This window comes from Brassica napus, chromosome C9 (genome assembly GCF_020379485.1).
Source record: "Brassica napus cultivar Da-Ae chromosome C9, Da-Ae, whole genome shotgun sequence".
Classification (NCBI taxonomy): Eukaryota; Viridiplantae; Streptophyta; class Magnoliopsida; order Brassicales; family Brassicaceae; genus Brassica; species Brassica napus.
The window spans coordinates 19,177,367-19,199,748 of record NC_063452.1 but is presented as its reverse complement, the minus strand read 5'-3'; the positions used below and the strand labels follow the sequence as shown (position 1 = coordinate 19,199,748).

Below are 22,382 nucleotides of genomic sequence, written 5' to 3'. Positions count from 1 at the left end.
GTAATGCTTCTGATTAATATATAGAAGATAGTGATACATGGATAGAAAGAAGAAGTAACTTGTTACAATTTAGACGACGGCAACTGAATGGTGAAGACATATTGGGTCTGATTGGTAAGGGCTGTAACTTTAAAATTTTTGCTGTAGAAAAAAATTTGTTGACTTTTTGCTGTGGCTTTAAATTTTATTGCTGTAGAATTTTATGGAAAGCACTAAAAAAATTGCTTTGAATATTTGGCTCTGCAGAACACTTGTACAGCTGTAGGTTATTCCAAGAGGTGTGGTTTCAAAAAGAAATTTAAAGCTTGATTGCTCTGAATTTGGTGCTTTAGAAATAAATAGAGTTGTGGACAGCACCTACAGCAGCTACGAATCACCCCCATTATAGCTACAGATTTGTGTGTATTTGGTAATTAAGTTTTGTTAATTATAAAAAGACTTTGACAATACTTGATCTATTTGTAATACTTTTTTTTGGATCAAAGTAATACTTTGATAAACATATTTTATGATGAAAGTTTTCAAATATCAATAATCCAATGACAACAGATTTGTAAACTTCTAAATTTTGAATAACATGACAAAACTTTTATTGACATTCTAAAATAATGAATCCAATAACTCTAAATTTTGTAAACTTATAACTACTTATTATAAATTCATAAACCAATAGCATCAGACTTTAAGATATTTCTGAAAAGACTTAATTGAATAACACTAGAGTTTAAGATATTTGGACTTCATCCAAAATCTATAAAATTCTTTACAAATTGATAATCTAATAAATAGATCTTTGAGACGGTGAACAAGAAGAAAAAGAAGTTACACAGTTAAAGCCGTGGGTAAAAAATAAAGCCGGCCTGTTGAAGTCTCGCCACTTGCTTCGGTAAACATTAAAGGCTCCAGCAAAACTAAATATTAGCCCTAGCCGCAACCACCAAGCCCAAAGCGAAGCTGGCTAAAAGTAAAAAGAAAAAAAAAGAGTTCTTCTGTAGAATGAAATCATAGTTAAGTAAGTATCCATAAACTGATCGGGAGCAAGCATCACTCGGATCGGATCTCTCTCAAAATCTCATCGCCATGGGAGTTCCAGCGTTCTACAGATGGCTCGCCGACCGATACCCCAAGTCAATTAGCGACGTCGTTGAGGAAGAATCGGGTCTTGGTGCCCTAGATATCACCAGACCTAACCCTAACGGATTCGAATTTGATAATTTGTACCTCGACATGAACGGTATCATCCATCCCTGTTTCCATCCTGAAGGAAAGGTAAAAAAAGAAAGAAAGTCATCTCTTACTTGGTTTTAGGGTTTTCAGCTTTATCTTGTATGAGAAATGAAATCACTGACATGATGATGATGATCCACAGTTGTTTTCTTTAGAAATGAATTGGATTAGATATTATGGATGGGAGTGAGTCTGTGTAGCAATAAGAGTTGTGCTGTTATTTTATTTCAATGAAGATTTTTTCACATTTTTGTAACTAATTGCAGCCTGCACCTGCCACATACGATGATGTATTCAAATCAGTGTTCGAGTACATTGACCATCTATTTACTTTAGTGCGTCCCAGGAAGCTTCTTTACTTGGCTATAGGTTAGATGATCTTTGCTTCCTTCTTCTCCTCTCTGTCTCTTTCACTTGGTCCTGATGATGTTGTTGCAGATGGAGTTGCACCAAGAGCAAAGATGAATCAGCAGCGTTCTCGGCGATTCAGAGCTGCAAAGGACGCAGCAGAGGCTGTATCGTCTCTTTCTCTTTCTCTTTTATATATTTACTCCTGGCTTTGCGTGGGTCATTGTTGTTGATACTATTATCTGGTGTTGAATAGGAAGCTGAGGAAGAGATGTTGAGACAAGATTTTGAGATTGGGGGGCAAATCTTGTCTGCTAAAGAGAAGGCAGAAACCTCTGATTCAAATGTCATTACTCCTGGGACCCCGTTTATGGCTGTACTCTCAGTAGCTCTTCAGTATTACATACAGTCTAGGTTAAATCGTAACCCTGGTTGGAGATTTGTTAAGGTCTGATACCATTCTTCTAACTTAGCCTTTACTTATGGTTTTCAAGTTAATTTTTCTCTTGATGGATTATTATCTGTAGGTGATTCTCTCTGATTCAAATGTTCCGGGGGAAGGAGAACACAAGATAATGTCATACATTCGTCTACAACGTGGTCTTCCTGGTTTCGATCCAAATACACGGCATTGTCTATACGGTCTGGTTAGTATCAAGCCACAGCGTAGTTGTTTTGTTTCCATTTTGCTTCTTCCAACAAATTGTTGATTGCTTATTGCCAAGAACTCTATGTTATTGTGCAGGATGCAGATTTGATAATGCTCTCTCTAGCCACACATGAAGTTCACTTTTCAATCTTAAGAGAGGTATCTGTTTTCCACCCCCTTTGCTCTGTATTTTTTTGATACTCTGTCAATCAAAATGACTGCTCGTCTTTCTCACTCCAGGTTATCACTTACCCTGGCCAACAAGAGAAATGTTTTGTGTGTGGACAAACTGGTCATTTTGCTGCAGATTGCCCTGGAAAATCAGGTATCCCAAATGCAGCATCTGATATTCCAATCCACAAGAAAAAATATCAGGTTTAAGTAGTTTGCTTTGTTATGCTCAAAATATCTTACTGCATTTAAACATCATGCCATTTTTTAAACTTTTGGAGCTTTCTCATATCTGTCTGATGTAATGTGTTTATAGTTCCTGAACATCTGGGTGCTGCGAGAATATCTGCAATATGAATTGGCCATCCCAGATCCTCCTTTCACCATCAACTTCGAGAGAATTATTGATGACTTTGTATTCCTTTGCTTCTTTGTTGGCAATGATTTCCTGCCTCATATGCCTACATTAGAAATTCGAGAGGTATGCATGTTATCGAATCTTTTCATTCCTTGATACATTGGTTGTTATACATCACATGATTGTTTTACTGATTGTAATATTAGCCGGACGGAGAATCGGTATCATGTTTCATGCACTTAAATGCCGTCGAGGCATTTTACAAACTAGTCTTTAGCTTAATTTTTTTTGGTCTTTATGTTCCTTTGCAACTTCAGGGGGCTATAAACTTGCTGATGCATGTTTACAGAAAGGAATTTACAGCTATGGGAGGCTATCTAACTGATTCTGGTGAGGTACGCTATTGGGTTTCTTTACCTTCTCCCACACATCATTCTCGCATCTCGGTCTTCAGTGCCCTATTTCGTATGAGCTGTAGAGAATGGTCTGTTATCTTTGTGTAACTATTTTGAATTGCTTTGTCTGCCTAGATGATTACTAATGAAAACCCGAACTGCATTATTTCTATGAACCGTGTGTCTTTTTAATAATCCGTTATTGACATTCTCTTTTATAGGTTTTGCTAGATAGGGTAGAGCATTTCATTCAAGCTGTCACGGCAAATGAAGATAAAATATTTCAGAAAAGGACGCGGATAAAACAGGTATTCTTATCCATTTCCATATTTCCTCTTATGTAACCCGTTGAAAGGTTTAGAAAAGTAGGGTGCTCATACCCTTAGAAGGCCCTAATAACTGGCCACATGCCTAATCCATGTTGGAACCAACATGCGTCTGGCACTGGCCGCCACGTTGGGCCTCTCTACCCTATTGGGTATCCCTTTCTAGTTTCTACCCTACACTGTTGCGCTTTTTCTGTGTGGTAGCATCTGATGCGGTTTGATTGGGTCTCTATAATAGCGTTAGTCCAATCCTCGTACCGGTAGTGGATAGAATACACCCCTATAAGCTAGCTTTTGAGCGAATGGTTCTCTTTATTAGGCAGTAACTAGCTCCATTTCTAATCAATGAGTTTGTATTGTGTTCTTCCGTTATGTTCAAACTGCATAAGTTGTGGCTAACGGTGTGCTAATGTTGGTACTCAGTCAATGGAAAACAATGAAGAAATGAAACAAAGATCAAGAAGAGACCCATCTGAAATACCACCTGAACCGATAGAGGATAAGGTAAGATTGTTGCAACGTTCTGTCAGTATGAGCCTGTGAGCTGGAGAGACGTTTTTCTCTTTATTTACTGGGGGAATAATTTAGGAGGTACACCTCAAACTGCTCTTTCTTTTTTTTGTGTAGATTAAGCTGGGAGAGCCCGGCTACAAGGAGAGGTATTATGCTGAGAAATTTAGTACGACCAATCCAGAGGAAATTGAGCAAATCAAACAAGACATGGTAAGCTTTGTCACCCTTCTGATGATTTGTTATTATACGTCTAAAATGGAATAAAGGTTTCGTCAGTCATGTGCTAAATGTGTTTTGGTGCACATTTTGAACTCTTGACATCCCATTAAGTCTTTCATCCTGACGATTTTTGACACTCAAATTTAGCACTACACAGCTCTTATCTTTTAAGGAGGTTTATAGCGAGATTTGAACTACTTTTGTGAAATGACTCCTGTGACAGTTTTAGAGGACATGAGACTGTCATCAAGTCTACTGACCTACTTTTCCCTTGTAGGTACTAAAATATGTTGAAGGTTTGTGCTGGGTTTGCCGGTACTACTACCAAGGTGTATGCTCTTGGCAATGGTCAGTCTAATTTTTCAATAAGTATACATTGATATATCATGTTATTCCCATGAGAGCCATACATTCAAATGCTGCAATATTTATTTATAGTAGGCTGATGGTCTCTTCTCGAGAAAGACCTTGATGTTAATACTAAGTTGCAAATTTCAATGCAAGTCTGACCCTTTCTTCTAATTGTTTCAGGTTTTACCCATACCATTATGCCCCATTTGCTTCAGATCTTAAGAATCTATCTGATTTGGAAATCACATTTTTCATTGGAGAGCCCTTTAAACCTTTTGATCAGTTAATGGGAACCCTGCCGGCTGCAAGGTTCTTTTTTTTTTTTGTGGAACCTTTATTATTATTATTTTCAGCGCCAGCAATGATGTAAGTTGTGTTTCTTTGTTTATGCAGCTCAAACGCTTTGCCTGGAGAATACCGGAAGTTGATGACTGATCCCTCATCTCCGATCCTGAAATTTTACCCTTCTGGTAATTGTTGATAATGAATCTATTTACATGGTTGTTGTGCAATGTATTTTTGCTCAATAGTGGATACTCATTAGCGATCATTTTATTTACAGATTTTGAGATTGACATGAATGGAAAGCGCTTCTCTTGGCAGGTTCGTTGTTGTCTGTATGCTTTGGATACAGTGATAATGTTATCATGATGAGACTATTTATTGTGTTCTTAGATTTTGATGTTGTGTGTTTCGCACTTGCTGTGATCCAGGGTATTGCGAAACTTCCTTTCATTGAGGAGAAGTTATTGTTAGCATCTACAAGGAAGCTTGAAGAAACGCTAACGGTTTGAACTGATTCTTCGCTCGAAATACATATGCATATTCTACATACTCTCCAGTGAAACTATATTTTTTATGAAAGATAAATTCTTGGACTTTCAGGATGTTTTTTTGTTAGCTATTAGGTAGCTTTACAGATTAGATTGCTCTAGCCATCAGTTTTACTGTCACTGTGTTTTGGTAACTTGAATTGAAATATTACTTATATTTAAGTATTCAATGTGGGAATCAATCTCGTAGGTGGAAGAACGGCAACGCAACAGCGTGATGCTTGATTTGTTATACGTACACCCCACTCATCCACTGGGCCAGCGGGTTATGCAGTACTACCACTTCTACCACCAGTTGCCTCCAAATGAATGTCTTCCATGGATGATTGACCCGAATGCTAGGTCAGCTTTGATTGGCTAATTTAATAATCGAGAAGTTATGTGTCTTATCCTCGATTGTCTTTTGTTTATTGCAGCCAAGGGATGAACGGTTTTCTGTGGTTTAGTGAAAGGAACGGTTTTCAAACTAGAGTTGTTTCCCCTGTCAATGGCTTCCCATGCATTGAGCAGAACCGAGCCTTGTACGTTTTCTTGTACTTGGCAAGTTACTGTTAAGTACGATTATGATTTACTCAGTTTTTTTTTCCGTATAAATCTTTCAGAAATGTTACATACTTGAATCCTGCCAAACACTCTCATATCCCAGAACCACCAAGAGGAGCTATCATTCCGGACAAGGTATGTTGCACCAAAGAGTAGTTCATTAACAGTTTAGTTCATCACTGCATTTAAAAAACAGAAGAGAAATTATCATTTGATTCAATGTTTTGAAGAATTTTATTAGACTTGTTATCTCTAATGTCATTGTTATCTTTAGTCTTTTTTTTCTTTGCTCTCACCAATTTATTTATCTATCTACTGAATATTCAGTGCAAAACAAGTGGATATATAGTCATTGTGGAAGTTTAAATTTGCAGATCTTGACGCCAGCAGATATAAAGCCATTTCCTGCTTTATGGCACGAAGACAATAGCAACCGACGCCGACAAGCCCGAGATAGGTAAGAGGGGGTTTTACTGACTGATATTTTGAATATCATAGTATTAGCTAATTTTTTTTTAATACATATAATAATATCTATGGCGCAGACCACAAGTGGCTGGTGCTATAGCCGGGCATTCACTGGGAGAAGCAGCTCATCGTCTGATCAAAAACACCCTTAATATGAAATCTTCCACTGGTTCGGCTTCAGGATTAATTGACCCGAACTCATACAACCGAAATATACCGGGTAATTATCATTACGGTGGACCAAGAGCAGCGGGTTCCTCTTCTTACAGGAAATCATATGGCGATGACTCGAGCTACTACTATTCCGGAAAGTATAACAATAGCTCTCAAGGAATGTACAGCAACGGTCCGAGATATCCTGGTCCATCACCAGACTATAACCGGAACTACTACAACAACTCCAAGATGGTAGTAAAACAACCGAACCATGGTGGAATCAGAACTGGTTCATCGGTAGAAGATAACGGCAGAAGCAAACAATTGTATTCAAGCTATACAGAAGCTGCTAATGCAAATATCAACAACCCATTGCCATCACCGCCAACACAATGGCTTGGTGCACCGCAAGGTGGGAATTTCAGCGGTGGATACTATAGGGAAGGAGGAGTTGGCTATGGTGAGATGAATGGAAAGAAAGTGATTTATCAGCCCAAGGCACAGCAAAGTCAGCCAGGCTTTAATGAATGAGATTAGATTTCTTCTGTCTGTGGATAACCGAGTTTTTTTCACTTGCTGCACTGCTGTTTTCTAGTCTTGTTAGAGGTTGCATCTTCTCCCATGTTTGCAATTGTCATTTATTCTCTAAATTTTCTTGCTGAAGGCAAATGTATAATGTACGTTTTGACAGAGTTTTCTTACACCTTTTTTTAATTTAAGTGTTATTTTGACATTTCTCACCCAAATTACAAGAAAAAATGTTGATTATTTGTGCGCAAAAAGTCGATTAGCTAGAATTTAGTACACAATCTTAGGCTTAGCTTATTGTTGGATGGCGAACTGAAAGTTTGCTCACTCTGGTCATTCTTCACAACATGAAATCAATTGTTTTGTGGCTTTTACATTTTGATGGAAAGGCGTTATGTCTCTGTCTCTTGATTTAAAAAACTTTGACATGTACTCTCTCCCCATACCTTTGATTGGATGGATTCTCAGAGAATAACGGAAACCATATTGAATCAGGTGCAGCCATAGTGGCCAATATACACAGTGCTTTTCAAGCAGAAGCAGGTTTTCTATTCGTTCTTCAACTCGCATGGATTAAAGGATGGCGTCAAATATGGTTTGAGAATGATAGCGAAGGACTTATTGATGTTATCAACAAGATATAATCAAACACGAAGTTGGGAAATATGTTGATTGATATAAGAGAGTGAATGAATAAACTCCCTCAATGCTCTTTGGATTGAGTTTAGGGAAAGGAATCAGGCTGCGGATTGCTTAGCCAAAAGTGCCTGGAAGTATATTGTTTTTCAAACATTTATTGTACCGCCAGATAGCTTCTTAAATATTTGTATTTTCTTTTCACAATATAATATATATAAGTTGACAAAGATAAATAAATAAAACATTAAACATAAACACAAAAATGAAAAAAATGTTAACATGATATAAAAAGAGAACTTAAAAAAAAAATTTAAATTTGTAACTACATCATTTTTTTGATGAATTCCAAAAACCATAATGCATAAATCTAGTTTTGATTTGAATATTAAAAATACATATTTGCACAGTCTAAATGAAATACATAATATAAAATTACCTAAAAATAATATATAAGCGCATAAATAAAACTGAATGATCTAAATAAAACCAACAAATTAAAAAGTCTAATACAGTCAAAATAGAAAAAAAATCACATAAATAATGATTTATAGAATGTATAATCAAAGTTTTCAAAAAAATAATTTTGTTGTTAAACATAGAAATATTTAACAGAAACAAATTCTCTGGGTGAAGCATGAAATAACCCTATTTTATCATTTTTTTATTTATCAAAAACCCTATTTTATCATTAAAATTGATTATTTTGGAGCTAATTCAAACCTTTTACTTACCTGAAATAAAAAACAATATGGGGACAAAATAATAGGTAAAGATAAAAAATACAAAAATGTACCGAATGAGATACTTAATTATAAGATAATTGTTGTAAACAATACAATTTCTCAATAAACAATTTGGAGACAAAAAGGAAAAGAAAAAAAAAGTCCAAAAATGTAATGCCTTTTATTATTCTCTTGAGCAAAGCAAAACATGCAAGCAATTTATTACGCTATTGAGTTCCCATGTATGTGTGCGAACAATAAAGAAAGGAAGAGAAAAAAGAAAAAGAAACTTGCAAACAAGGGAAAGTTTCCAGATTCGGATCATGATCGAAACGGTATTCACGAGCCAGACTCTTATGGGACTAATCTCGGACACAAAAGCCTTCGAATCCATCACCGACGACTATTTCAAGATCCTAGATCTAGACGGAGACGGAAAGTTATCGCCGTCGGAGCTCCGGAAAGGTCTCAACCGCGTGGTGGCGGTGGAATCGGAAGTGGCGTCGGGAGAAGAGACCGATAGCGTGTACGAGGCGATTTTCGAGAGATTCGGCGAGAATCTGGCTCCGGAAAAATTCAAGGATTTGATATCCGAGATACTGACGGCGATGGCGAGGGCGTTCGGAAACACGCCGGTGATAATGGTGGTGCATAACGATGGGTTGATTATGAAAGCTGTTCGTCACGAATCCGAAAATGCCATGTGAGGGTTTTGATTTTAATTAATAATAATAATTCTGCATTTCTGATGGGAAACTCTGATTCTAAAAAAAAAAAAAAAAAAAAAACTTTGATTCTTGAATTTGCTTACGCTTGATTTTCTGTTCAGTTGTTTTTATAATTTGAATTCGATATTAATGTTCTTTGATTGAACAAAGAAAATACTACTACATTGTAAGTGGGTTTATTATGTCTAATCAAAACAATCATGGTATCTCTGTCTCAATCTTTTATGTTTTATGTTCTAAGCAATTAGATTATTGGAGTTTTAGTATTTTTAGTATTGGAGTTATCTTTTTAACCGTCGGCATTCTTTCAGAAGCTGTATGGGCTAATTGTCCACCGTTTCTAAGTGTGATTTCTATATTATGTATGGCCGTGCCTAAGGGTATATCGGTTGAAGTAGATTCTTTTTTTTTGATCAATCAAAACTCCTTCCCAAACTGTACAAGCTTCTTCTAAAGCATACGGCTTTCTGAATGTAGATGATGATATCTATACAGATGGATCTTATCTTATATATATTGTAGAATTCTTCTATATTTGGTAGAAGTACTACACAAGTGGATATATATGAATCAAAATCTGCCGAATAACTTATGTTATGATCTTCTAGATCCTAGGTCTTCCCGTTCCGTCATCTGGCTTATATTCTTCATGTAGCATTCAGACCGAATGACTATGAAATTACGTCGATACTTCCACATATTATGAGTAACGTAGGAGACATCTCTATTTTTCCCCGGGGGAATCTTTAGAATTGCCACTGCTTAGCTTTCAATTCGCCTCTGACCATCAAATGAAATGTGAATAACCCGCCCTCCTCTCTTTGAAACAAGGGGCGCTTATGGTTCTGTCGGTGCTTGAAACAATTTCGTCTTCTCCATATTACTATATCTCTAGAGTCAATAATTTTATATGAGGAACTACTGAACTCAATCACTTGCTGCCGTTACTCTTCAGTATTCTGTTGAGGTCTATCCTGCAGAGGTACTCAAATTGGATCAGTGATCGATTTCTAAGTTTTGTCGTAAACCTAATTGGTTACTTCCAATTACGTAAATCAATCAAGAGATAGTTACCTGTGGGACACCTACAAAACAATATTTATCGAGAACTTGCTTGTATCCATGCTGACATCTTTGAAGATGTTGCGAATCATTAATGGGAGAGCCATCGCATATGCATTTACATAAGGGACCAAACTCGCATCTGTGAACTTCATTACTGCACAATTGAATGTTGTGATACTTCTCTTCTCCAAGTTGACTACAACTCCAACCCAATACTTTTCTTCTACTGCAATAGCCGAATAGAGGAAGTTGATATTCTTCTCTATGTTGTACTTGTCAAAGCCTGTTCCAAATTGGAAACCTTCCTTGTCACCTAAAAACTCATCATAAAGCTCATCTATTTTTCAAGAAACTTCACTCCAACAACTAAGGCAGTTTTGTTCAGAAACAAATCTGGATTGTTTATCTTTCTCAGTTTCAGCAACTCCAAACCTGCTTCAATATGCTGAGACAAAAATAACAAATACTCAAAAAAGCGATCATATAGTTTTATAAAGAATATTAATATAAATTTATAAGGGACTATAAAGACTTTTTGTTAACATATAGTCTAACCGTTTTTGAAAGCTTTTTTCCGGGAGTTTCAATATCTGAAAACCACTTTGCGGTTACTATCTCTTGATTGATTCTCAGTTTCCTACATTGTACACTCATACTTATTATGTAGGTAAAAAAAAACTTTGATTCTTGAATTTGCTTACGCTTGATTTTCTGTTCAGTTGTTTTTATAATTTGAATTCGATATTAATGTTCTTTGATTGAACAAAGAAAATACTACTACATTGTAATTGGGTTTATTATGTCTAATCAAAACAATCATGGTATCTCTGTCTCAATCTTTTATGTTTTATGTTCTAAGCAATTAGATTATTGGAGTTTTCGTATTTTTAGTATCAGAATTATCTTTTTAACCGTCGGCATTCTTTCAGAAGCTGTATGGGCTAATTGTCCACCGTTTCCAAGTGTGATTTCTATATTATGTATGGCCATGCCTAAGGGCATATCGGTTGAAGTAGATTCTTTTTTTTTTGATCAATCAAAACCCCTTCCCAAACTGTACAAGCTTCTTCTAAAGCATACGGCTTTCTGAATGTAGATGATGATATCTATACAGATGGATCTTATCTTATATATATCGTAGAATTCTTCTATATTTGGTAGAAGTACTACACGAGTGGATATATATGAATCAAAATCTGCCGAATAATTTATGTTATGATCTTCTACATCCTAGGTCTTCCCGTTCCGTCATCTGGCTTATGTTCTTCATGTAGCATTCAGACCGAATGACTATGAAATTACGTCGATACTTCCACATATTATGAGTAACGTAGGAGACATCTCTATTTTTCCCCGGGGGAATCTTTAGAATTGCCACTGCTTAGCTTTCAATTCGCCTCTGACCATCAAATGAAATGTGAATAACCCGTCCTCCTCTCTTTGAAACAAGGGGCGCTTATGGTTCTGTCGGTGCTTGAAACAATTTCGTCTTCTCCATATTACTATATCTCTAGAGTCAATAATTTTATATGAGGAACTACTGAACTCAATCACTTGCTGCCGTTACTCTTCAGTATTCTGTTGAGGTCTATCCTGCAGAGGTACTCAAATTGGATCAGTGATCGATTTCTAAGTTTTGTCGTAAACCTAATTGGTTACTTCCAATTACGTAAATCAATCAAGAGATAGTTACCTGTGGGACACCTACAAAACAATATTTATCGAGAACTTGCTTGTATCCATGCTGACATCTTTGAAGATGTTACGAATCATTAATGGGAGAGCCATCGCATATGCATTTACATAAGGGACCAAACTCGCATCTGTGAATTTCATTACTGCACAATTGAATGTTGTGATACTTCTCTTCTCCAAGTTGACTACAACTGCAACCCAATACTTTTCTTCTACTGCAATAGCCGAATAGAGGAAGTTGATATTCTTCTCTATGTTGTACTTGTCAAAGCCTGTTCCAAATTGGAAACCTTCCTTGTCACCTAAAAACTCATCATAAAGCTCATCTATTTTTCAAGAAACTTCACTCCAACAACTAAGGCAGTTTTGTTCAGAAACAAATCTGGATTGTTTATCTTTCTCAGTTTCAGCAACTCCAAACCTGCTTCAATATGCTGAGACAAAAATAACAAATACTCAAAAAAGCGATCATATAGTTTTATAAAGAATATTAATATAAATTTATAAGGGACTATAAAGACTTTTTGTTCACATATAGTCTAACCGTTTTTGAAAGCTTTTTTCCGGGAGTTTCAATATCTGAAAACCACTTTGCGGTTACTATCTCTTGATTGATTCTCAGTTTCCTACATTGTACACTCATACTTATTATGTAGGTAAAAAAAAACTTTGATTCTTGAATTTGCTTACGCTTGATTTTCTGTTCAGTTGTTTTTATTCGATATTAATGTTCTTTGATTGAACAAAGAAAATACTACTACATTGTAATTGGGTTTATTATGTCTAATCAAAACAATCATGGTATCTCTGTCTCAATCTTTTATGTTTTATGTTCTAAGCAATTAGATTATTGGAGTTTTCGTATTTTTAGTATCAGAATTATCTTTTTAACCGTCGGCATTCTTTCAGAAGCTGTATGGGCTAATTGTCCACCGTTTCCAAGTGTGATTTCTATATTATGTATGGCCGTGCCTAAGGGCATATCAGTTGAAGTAGATTTTTTTTTTTGATCAATCAAAACCCCTTCCCAAACTGTACAAGCTTCTTCTAAAGCATACGACTTTCTGAATGTAGATGATGATATCTATACAGATGGATCTTATCTTATATATATCGTAGAATTCTTCTATATATGGTAGAAGTACTACACGAGTGGATATATAGGAATCAAAATCTGCCGAATAACTTATGTTATGATCTTCTACATCCTAGGTCTTCCTGTTCCGTCATCTGGCTTATGTTCTTCATGTAGCATTCAGACCGAATGACTATGAAATTACGTCGATACTTCCACATATTATGGGTAACGTAGGAAACATCTCTATTTTTCCCCGGGGGAATCTTTAGAATTACCACTGCTTAGCTTTCAATTCGCCTTTGGCCATCAAATGAAATGTGAATAACCCGTCCTCCTCTCTTTGAAACAAGGGGCGCTTATGGTTCTGTCGGTGCTTGAAACAATTTTGTCTTCTCCATATTACTATATCTCTAGAGTTAATAATTTTATATGAGGAACTACTGAACTCAATCACTTGCTGCCGTTACTCTTCAGTTTTCTGTTGAGGTCTATCCTGCAGAAGTACTCAAATTGGATCATTGATCGATTTCTAGGTTTTGTCGTAAACCTAATTGGTTACTTCCAATTACGTAAATCAAATAGTTCAAACTGCACTCAAAGGTATGGCATTTCCCATTTTTATAGGAACTTATGTACCATAAACAATAGTATCTCCAATTATAGCCCCTTTGAGATGTAAAATATATCTCTTCTCACCATCCCCATAGTGTATGAGACAAATGTATGCATTTCGATTATGGTCGTATTCTATGGTTACGATTCTACCATATATGTCTTTTGTATTTCGTCGAAAATCTATTTTACGGTATAGACGCTTATGACCTCCCCCTCTATGCCTTACGGTAATGATTCCTCTGACATTACGACCTTTACCACAATGATGCTGCCCATAGATCAAATTATTTCGTGGGTTGGATTTCACTTGACTGTCTACGGCTCCATTGCGTGTGCTCGGGGTAGAAGTTTTGTATAAATGTATCGCCATGCTATTAAGTATTTTGATTTAAGTTATTTTTTTTCTAAGAGGTGGAATAGAATAACCCGGTTGAAGCGTAATGATCATACGTCTGTAAGGCATTGTATGTCCCAGAATAAGTCCCATTCTTTTAACCTTTCCGGGGAGTCGATGACTATTCATAGCTATTACCTTGACACCAAAGAAGAGTTCGACCCAATGCTTTATTTCTGTCCTAGTTGACCCTGATTCGACATTAAAAGTATATTGATTTTTCCCCAATAACCGAATACTTTTGTCTGTAAATACTGCAAATTTGATTCCATCCATAAATTGATTTTCTTCCTTATGAGTTCTAGTCTCAATAAGAATGCTAGTTCTTACTGTTCATATGTTATGTTATGATATGAATATACCACACAAATTCGTTATGTATAGATGATGAGAAGATTCCATTGATATAGAGCCAATTCCAATAGACTTATTGGAGGGTCCCATTGGCTTGCATCCAGTAGGAATTGAACCTACGAATTCGCCAATTATGAGTTTGGCGCTTTAACCATTCAGCCATGGATGCTTAGTGGGGATCCTCGTACATGGTGAATAACAAAATTCCAAAAATGAAATCTTTTGGATAAATCAATGCAATTTAGGAGGAATCAATGAAAGGACATCAATTCAAATCCTGGATTTTCGAATTGAGAAAAATAGTGAGAGAGATCAAGAATTCTCACTATTTCTTAGATTCATGGATCCAAATCAATTCAGTGGGATCTTTCATTCATATTTTTTTTCACCAAGAACGTTTTAGAAAACCCTTGGACCCTCGAATTTTTAGTATCCTACTTTTGCGCAATTCACATGGTTCAACAAGCAATCGATATTTTACGATCAAGGGTGTAGTACTATTTGTAGTAGCGGCCCTTCTATATCGTATTAACAATCGAAATATGGTGGAATGCAAAAATCTCTATTTGAAAGGGCTTCTTCCTATACCTATGAATTCCATTGGACCCATAAATGATACATCGGAAGAATCTTTTGGGTTTTCCAATATCAATAGGTTGATTGTTTCGCTCCTGTATCTTACAAAAGGAAAAAAGATCTCTGAGAGCTGTTTCCGGGATCCGAGAGAGTACTCGGGTTCTCCCAATAATTAAAAAGTGTATCATGCCTGAATCTAACTGGAGTTCGCTGTTGATTTAAACTTGAAGTAGCTTAGGGAATAAGCTACCACTTTCTTATGAGATTAAGAAAGAATATATGTTATAGTTATCTATAAGAGGGGTTTCCTAATGAGTTTAGGAACTTAGTTTTATATATAAAGGATATGCAAGAGTGTTGCATAACTTGTGAGATAAGAGAGAGCTTTAGTTTTGAGTTATTTTCTAAAGGATTGAGAGTTATAATAAAGAATGAGTTTGAGATTAAGTGTTTGGAACAGAGCCCGGAAGTAAAGCCTATCGACTAGTCAACCCAATAACTAAGAGAATTGTGGTCAGTAGAGGCGTAGTTTTCAATGAAAGTCAAAGGTGGAAGTGGTCAGATGAGAAGAAAGAGGGCAACGATATGTCTGGTACGATAGACTTTGGTTTCAAAGTAATTAGTGATCAGGATATTTCTCAAGACGAAGGAGATGTCAAAGCGAAGGAAGAAGTTTATGATGCGACTCAAAATTCACAACAAGAGGCACCAGTAGAGCTGAGGCGTTCCTCGCATGTGACCAAGGCATCAAGTTACCTCGAAGACTACGAGTTGCTTGCTGAAGAAGATGAGATGTATGAGACACTATGTGAGATTGAGTGTGAACATCTGTTAATGTTGGTGAACGAGGAACCATGGAACTATGAAGAGGCAAAGGAGCTAAAAGTTTGGAGAGATGCTTGTGAAGATGAGATTAGATCAATAGTGAAGAACGAAACTTGGAGCTTGGTCGATCTTCCTCCAAACTGCAAAGCCATTGGACTAAAATGGATCTTCAAGGTGAAGCGAAATTCTGATGGAAGCATCAATAAATACAAGGCGAGGTTGGTTGCCAAACGTTACATACAAAAACCTGGGATAGATTTCGATGAGGTCTTCGCTCCAGTTGCTCGGATAGAAACCGTGAGACTCATTATTGGGATAGCGGCCTCTCGAGGATGGGAATTGCATCACCTAGATGTCAAGACCCCCTTCCTTCACGGTGACCTTAAAGAGGAAGTGTTTGTGTCTCAGCCTGAGGGATTCATCATCAAAGGAAAAGAGACTAAAGTCTATAAGCTAAGGAAGGCACTCTATGGCCTTAGACAAGCCCCAAGGGCATGGAACGAGAAGCTCAACAACGTATTGCATGAGTTAAACTTCAAACGGTGCCTTAAGGAACCGTCACTGTATCGAAAGGAAGAGCACGGCTGTCTCTTGATTGTAGCAGTATATGTGGACGACTTGCTTGTGACAGGTTCAAACATGGACATGATAGTTGGTTTTAAGAGAGATATGGCAACAAAGTTTGATATGTCTGATCTTGGTAAGTTGAGTTACTACCTTGGGATAGAAGTTACTCAAAGAAGCGAGTGTATTGTGTTAAGCCAAGAGAAATATGCGGCAAAGATAGTAGAAGAAGCTGGATTAAAGGAATGCAATGCAATACACATACCTATGGACGCGGGACTGAAACTTTGCAAAGCAGAAGAAGAAGCGAGTGTTGATGAGATGGATTACCGAAGGAACATTGGATGCTTGCGATACTTAATACATACAAGGCCTGATCTTGCGTGTAGTGTTGGTATTCTAAGCAGGTATATGCATAATCCAAAGGAGTCTCACAAGGCTGCGTTGAAGCAAGTGTTGCGCTATCTGAAAGGTACATTGTCATATGGACTGAAGTTTGGTAAAGCATCGGAAGAAGGTCTGGTCGGGTACAGTGATAGCAGCTATAACGTTGATCCAGATGACGGCAAGAGCACCACAGGCCATATATTTTATCTCGGTGGGAACCCTATTACATGGTGCTCTCAAAAGCAAGAAATAGTTGCCTTATCTTCTTGTGAGGCAGAGTTTATAGCTGCAACAGAAGCATCTAAACAAGCAATATGGTTGAATGATCTACTTGGCGAGGTGCTCGGATCAAAGTGTGATAAGGTGGTGATGAGAATCGACAACAAATCTGCAATAGCATTGTCCAAGAATCCAGTATTCCATGGCCGTAGTAAACACATTCACACAAGGTTTCATTTTATAAGAGAATGTGTCGAAAAGGGCTTGGTAAGCGTTGAGCATGTCGCCGGAGTGAAACAGAAGGCAGACATACTTACCAAAGCATTGGGGAGAATCAAGTTTAAAGAGATGAGAGAGTTAATCGGGATGCAAGATGTGTCAAGAGAAGATTTCAAGTTTAAGGGGGAGAATGTTGATTTAAACTTGAAGTAGCTTAGGGAATAAGCTACCACTTTCTTATGAGATTAAGAAAGAATATATGTTAGAGTTATCTATAAGAGGGGTTTCCTAATGAGTTTAGGAACTTAGTTGTATATATAAAGGATATGCAAGAGTGTTGCATAACTTGTGAGATAAGAGAGAGCTTTAGTTTTGAGTTATTTTCTAAAGGATTGAGAGTTATAATAAAGAATTTGAGTTTGAGATTAAGTGTTTGATTCAATATTCGCGGTGGTGGAGGAACTGGATCGGAAAAAAGAGGGATTTTTGTTGTAAGATATCTAATGAAACCGTCGCTGGAATTGATATCCCATTTAAAGAGAAAGATATCAAATATCTGGAGTTTTTTTTTGTATATTATATGGATGATCCGATCCGCAAGGGCCATGATTGGGAATTGTTTGATCGTCTTTCTCCGAATAAGAGGCGAAACATAATCAACTTGAATTCAGGACAACTATTCGAAATCTTAGTGAAAGACTGGATTTGTTATCTCATGTTTACTTTTCGTGAAAAAATACCAATTGAAGTGGAGGGTTTCTTCAAACAACAAGGAGCTGGGTCAACTATTCAATCAAATGATATTGAGCATGTTTCCCATCTCTTCTCGAGAAACAATCGGGCTATTTCTTTGCAAAATTGTGCTCAATTTCATATGTGGCAATTCCACCAAGATCTCTTCATTATTTGGGGGAAGCATCCGCACGAATCGGATTTTTTAAGGAAAATATCGAGAGAGAATTGGTTTTGGATAGACAATGTGTGGTTGGTAAACAAGGATAGATTTTTTAGCAAGGTACGAAATGTATCGTCAAATATTCAATATGATTCTATAAGATCTAGTTTCGTTCAAGTAACGGATTCTAGCCTATTTAACGGATCTTCTGATCAATTCATAGATCCTTTCGATTCCATTAGTAATGAGGATTCAGAATATCACTATCACACATTGATCAATCAAAGAGAGATTCAACAACTAAAAGAAAGATCGATTCTTTGGGATCCTTCCTTTATTCAAACGGAAGGAAGAGAGATAGAATCAGACCGATTCCCTAAATACCTTTCTGGATATTCCTCAATGCCCCGGCTATTCACGGAACGTGAAAAGCAAATGAATAATCATCTGCTTCCGGAAGAAAGCGAAGAATTTTTTTGGAATTCTACAAGAACCATTCGTTCTTTTTTCTCTGACAGATGGTCATAACTTCATCTGGGTTCGAATCCTACTGAGAGGTCCACTAGGGATCAGAAATTGTTGAAGAAAGAACAAGATGTTTCTTTTGTCCCTTCCAGCCAATCGGAAAATAAAGAAATAGTTAATATATTCAAGATAATTATGTATTTACAAAATACCGTCTCAATTCATCCTATTTCATCAGATCTGAGATGTGATACGGTTCCGAAGGATGAACTGGATATGGACAGTTCCAATAAGATTTCATTCTTGAACAAAAATCCATTTATTTATTTATTTCATCTATTCCATGAACGGAAGAGGGGGGGGGGGAGGATACACGTTACGCCACGATTTTGAGTCAGAAGAGAGATTTCAAGAAATGACAGATCTATTCACTCTATCAATAACCGAGCAGGATCTGGTGTATCATAAGGGATTTGCCTTTTCTATTAATTCCTACGGATTGGATCAAAGACAATTCTTGAAGAGGTTTCAAGTCCAAGGATGAATTGAAAAAGAAATCTTTATTGGTTCTACCTCCTATTTTTTTTATGAAGAAAATGAATCTTTTTATCGAACGATCAGAAAAAATTGGGTCGGGATCTCCTGCGGATATTTTTTTGAAGATCCAAAACCAAAAAGAGTGGTATTTGCTAGCAACAACATAATGGAGGCAGTCAATCAATATAGATTGATCCGGAATCTGATTCAAATCCAATTCCAATATAGTCCCTATGGGTACATAAGAAATGTATTGAATCGATTCTTTTTAATGAAAAAACCTGATCGCAACTTAAAATATGGAATTCAAAGGGATCTAATTGGAAATGATACTCTGAATCATAGAACTATAATGAAAGATACGATCAACCAACATTTATCGAATTTGAAAAAGAGTCAGAAGAAATGGTTCGATCCTCTTATTTTTCTTTCTCAAACCGAGAGATCCATAAATCGGGATCCTAATGCATATAGATACAAATGGTCCAATGGGAGCAAGAAATTCCAGGAGCATTTGAAACATTTCGTTTCTGAGCGGAAGAGCCGTTTTCAAGTAGTGTTCGATCGATTATGTATTAATCAATATTCGATTGATTGGTCTGAGGTTATTGATAAAAAAGATTTGTCTAAGTCACTTCGTTTCTTCTTGTCCAAGTTACTTCGTTTTTTGTCCAAGTTACTTCTCTTTTTGTCTAACTCACTTCCTTTTTTCATTGTGAGTTTCGAGAATATCCCCATTCATAGGTCTGAGATTTACATCTATGAATTGAAAGGTCCGAACGATCAACCCTGGAATTAGTTGTTAGAATCAATAGGTCTTCAAATCGTTCATTTTAAAAAATTGAAACCCTTTTTATTGGATGATCATAATACTTCTCAAAAATCGAAATTCTTGATCAATGGAGGAACAATATCACCATTTTTGTTCAATAAGATACGAAAGTGGATGATTGACTCATTCCATACTAGAAAGAATCACAGGAAATCTTTTGATAACACGGATTCCTATTTCCCAATCGTATCCCACGATCAAGACAATTGGCTGAATCCCGTGAAACCATTTCAGAGAAGTTCATTGATATCTTCTTTTTCTAAAGCAAATCGACTTCGATTCTTGAATAATCCACATCACTTCTGCTTCTATTGTAACAAAAGATTTCCTTTTCATGTGGAAAAGGCCCGTCTCAATAATTTTGATTTTACGTATGGACAATTCCTCACTATCTTGTTCATTCACAACAAAATATTTTCTTCGTGTGGTGGTAAATAAAACATGCTTTTTTGGAGAGAGATACTTTTTCACCTTCGTCAATCGAGTCACAGGTATCTAACATATTCATATCTAACGATTTTCCACAAAGTGGGGACGAAAGGTATAACTTGTACAAATCTTTCCATTTTCCAATTCGATCCGATCCATTAGTTCGTAGAGCTATTTATTCGATTGCAGACATTTCTGGAACACCTCTAATAGAGGGACAAAGAGTAAATTTGGAAAGAACGTATTGTCAAACTCTTTCAGATATGAATCTATCCGATTCAGAAGAGAAGAGCTTGCATCAGTATCTCAATTTTAATTCAAATGTGGGTTTGATTCACACTCCATGTTCTTAGAAATATTTACAGAGTAAAAAATGGAGTCTTTGCCTAAAAAAATGCGTTGACAAAGAGCAGATGGATAGAACCTTTCAACGAGATAGTGCTTTTTCAACTCTCTCAAAATGGAATCTATTCCAAACATATATGCCATGGTTCTTTACTTCGACAGGGTACAAATATCTAAATTTGATATTCTTAGATATTTTTTCAGACCTATTGCGGATACTAAGTAGCCGTCAAAAATTTGTATCCATTTTTCATGATATTATGTATGGATTAGATATATCATGGCGAATTCTTCAGAAAAAATTGTGTCTTCCACAAAGGAATCTGATAAGTGAGATTTCGAGTAAGTCTTTACATAATCTTCTTCTGTCCGAAGAAATGATTCATCGAAATAATGAGTCATCGTTGATATCGACACATCTGAGATCGCCAAATGTTCGTGAGGTCCTCTATTCAATCCTTTTCCTTCTTCTTGTTGCTGGATATATCGTTCGTACACATCTTCTCTTTGTTTCCCGAGCCTATAGTGAGTTACAGACAGAGTTCGAAAAGATCAAATCTTTGATGATTCCATCATACATGATTGAGTTGCGAAAACTTCGGGATAGGTATCCTACATCTGAACAGAATTCTTTCTGGTTAAAGAATCTTTTTCTAGTTGCTCTGGAACAATTAGGAGATTGTCTAGAAGAAATACGGGGTTATGGCGGCAACACGCTATGAGGTGGTGATCCCGCTTATGGTGTCAAATCAATACGTTCTAAGAAGACAGATTTGAAAATAAACTTCATCGATATCATCGATCTCATAAGTATCATACCAAATCCCATCAATCGAATCACTTTTTCGAGAAATACGAGACATCTAAGTCATACAAGTAAAGACATCTATTCATTGATAAGAAAAATAAAAAACATGAGCGTACAGTGATTCGATTGATGATAAACACTACAAGAAAACACATGCTTAACTACGAAAATTAACGAGGAAAAACAATCCTCGTAAATTTGCGTCGAGTTTACGACGAATTTACGTGAAAAACTAAAGTCATCGCTATTTCCTCGTAACGTAACGACAAAACTGTTTCGTCGTAAAGTGGATGTAATTTTATGAGTATTTTACGAGGAAAAACTATTTCCTCGTAAATACGACGTAAACTTTGCGTGGTATTTACGAGGTAATAGTTTACGTGTATTTAGCGAGGAAATTTTTGAATCCACCAACTTTATAGGTGTTACACGTTTTTTTTGCCCACCTAATTAATTTTCGTCGTAAATTCATAGCAAAATTACAACTACCAGATTCGAATTTTCCTATAAATATGGATGTTTGAACATCATTTTAAACACACCAACAACAAAAAACGTGAAAGAAAAAAAATGACTGGCTCCGGGACTATTTACGAGTTGCGGAAGTGGATGTATATGCATAGAGATGCTAACGGGAGAGTGACGAAAGAATACCTTGCGGGTCTGGAGACATTTATGCATCAAGCAGATTCAACACCGCTCGCCCAAGAAAGTGGTAAGATGTTCTGTCCTTGTCGGAAATGCAACAATTCGAAACTGGCAAATCGTGAAAATGTTTGGAAGCATTTAATAAATAGAGGTTTCACGGCAAATTACTATATCTGGTTTCAACATGGAGAAGGTTTTAATTATGATCAGAATGAAGCAAGTAGTAGTAATAGCAATTTTCAGGAAAAAGAACCGGTT

The 22,382-nt window shown here is 36.5% G+C and overlaps 2 protein-coding genes across 2 annotated transcripts; both read left to right on the top strand.

Annotated features, from left to right (window-relative positions):
• The first annotated feature begins 919 nt into the window (after positions 1 to 919).
• LOC111215767 (5'-3' exoribonuclease 4) lies at positions 920 to 7,290 on the top strand. The gene is made up of 22 exons (XM_022719837.2): positions 920 to 1,269; positions 1,494 to 1,596; positions 1,666 to 1,742; positions 1,832 to 2,023; positions 2,103 to 2,222; positions 2,321 to 2,383; positions 2,465 to 2,599; positions 2,712 to 2,876; positions 3,071 to 3,148; positions 3,370 to 3,456; positions 3,898 to 3,978; positions 4,102 to 4,197; positions 4,484 to 4,554; positions 4,738 to 4,866; positions 4,951 to 5,027; positions 5,120 to 5,160; positions 5,271 to 5,345; positions 5,581 to 5,732; positions 5,807 to 5,911; positions 5,993 to 6,068; positions 6,308 to 6,390; positions 6,479 to 7,290. Exons 1-22 carry the CDS (start codon positions 1,081 to 1,083, stop codon positions 7,086 to 7,088), a joined length of 2,805 nt encoding a protein of 934 aa, XP_022575558.2. The 5' UTR covers positions 920 to 1,080; the 3' UTR covers positions 7,089 to 7,290.
• Positions 7,291 to 8,644: 1,354 nt separating this feature from the next.
• Positions 8,645 to 9,384, top strand: LOC125592409. Its single transcript, XM_048767499.1, has one exon. The coding sequence runs from the start codon at positions 8,770 to 8,772 to the stop codon at positions 9,151 to 9,153; it is 384 nt and encodes a 127-aa protein (XP_048623456.1). The 5' UTR covers positions 8,645 to 8,769; the 3' UTR covers positions 9,154 to 9,384.
• Positions 9,385 to 22,382: the final 12,998 nt, after the last annotated feature.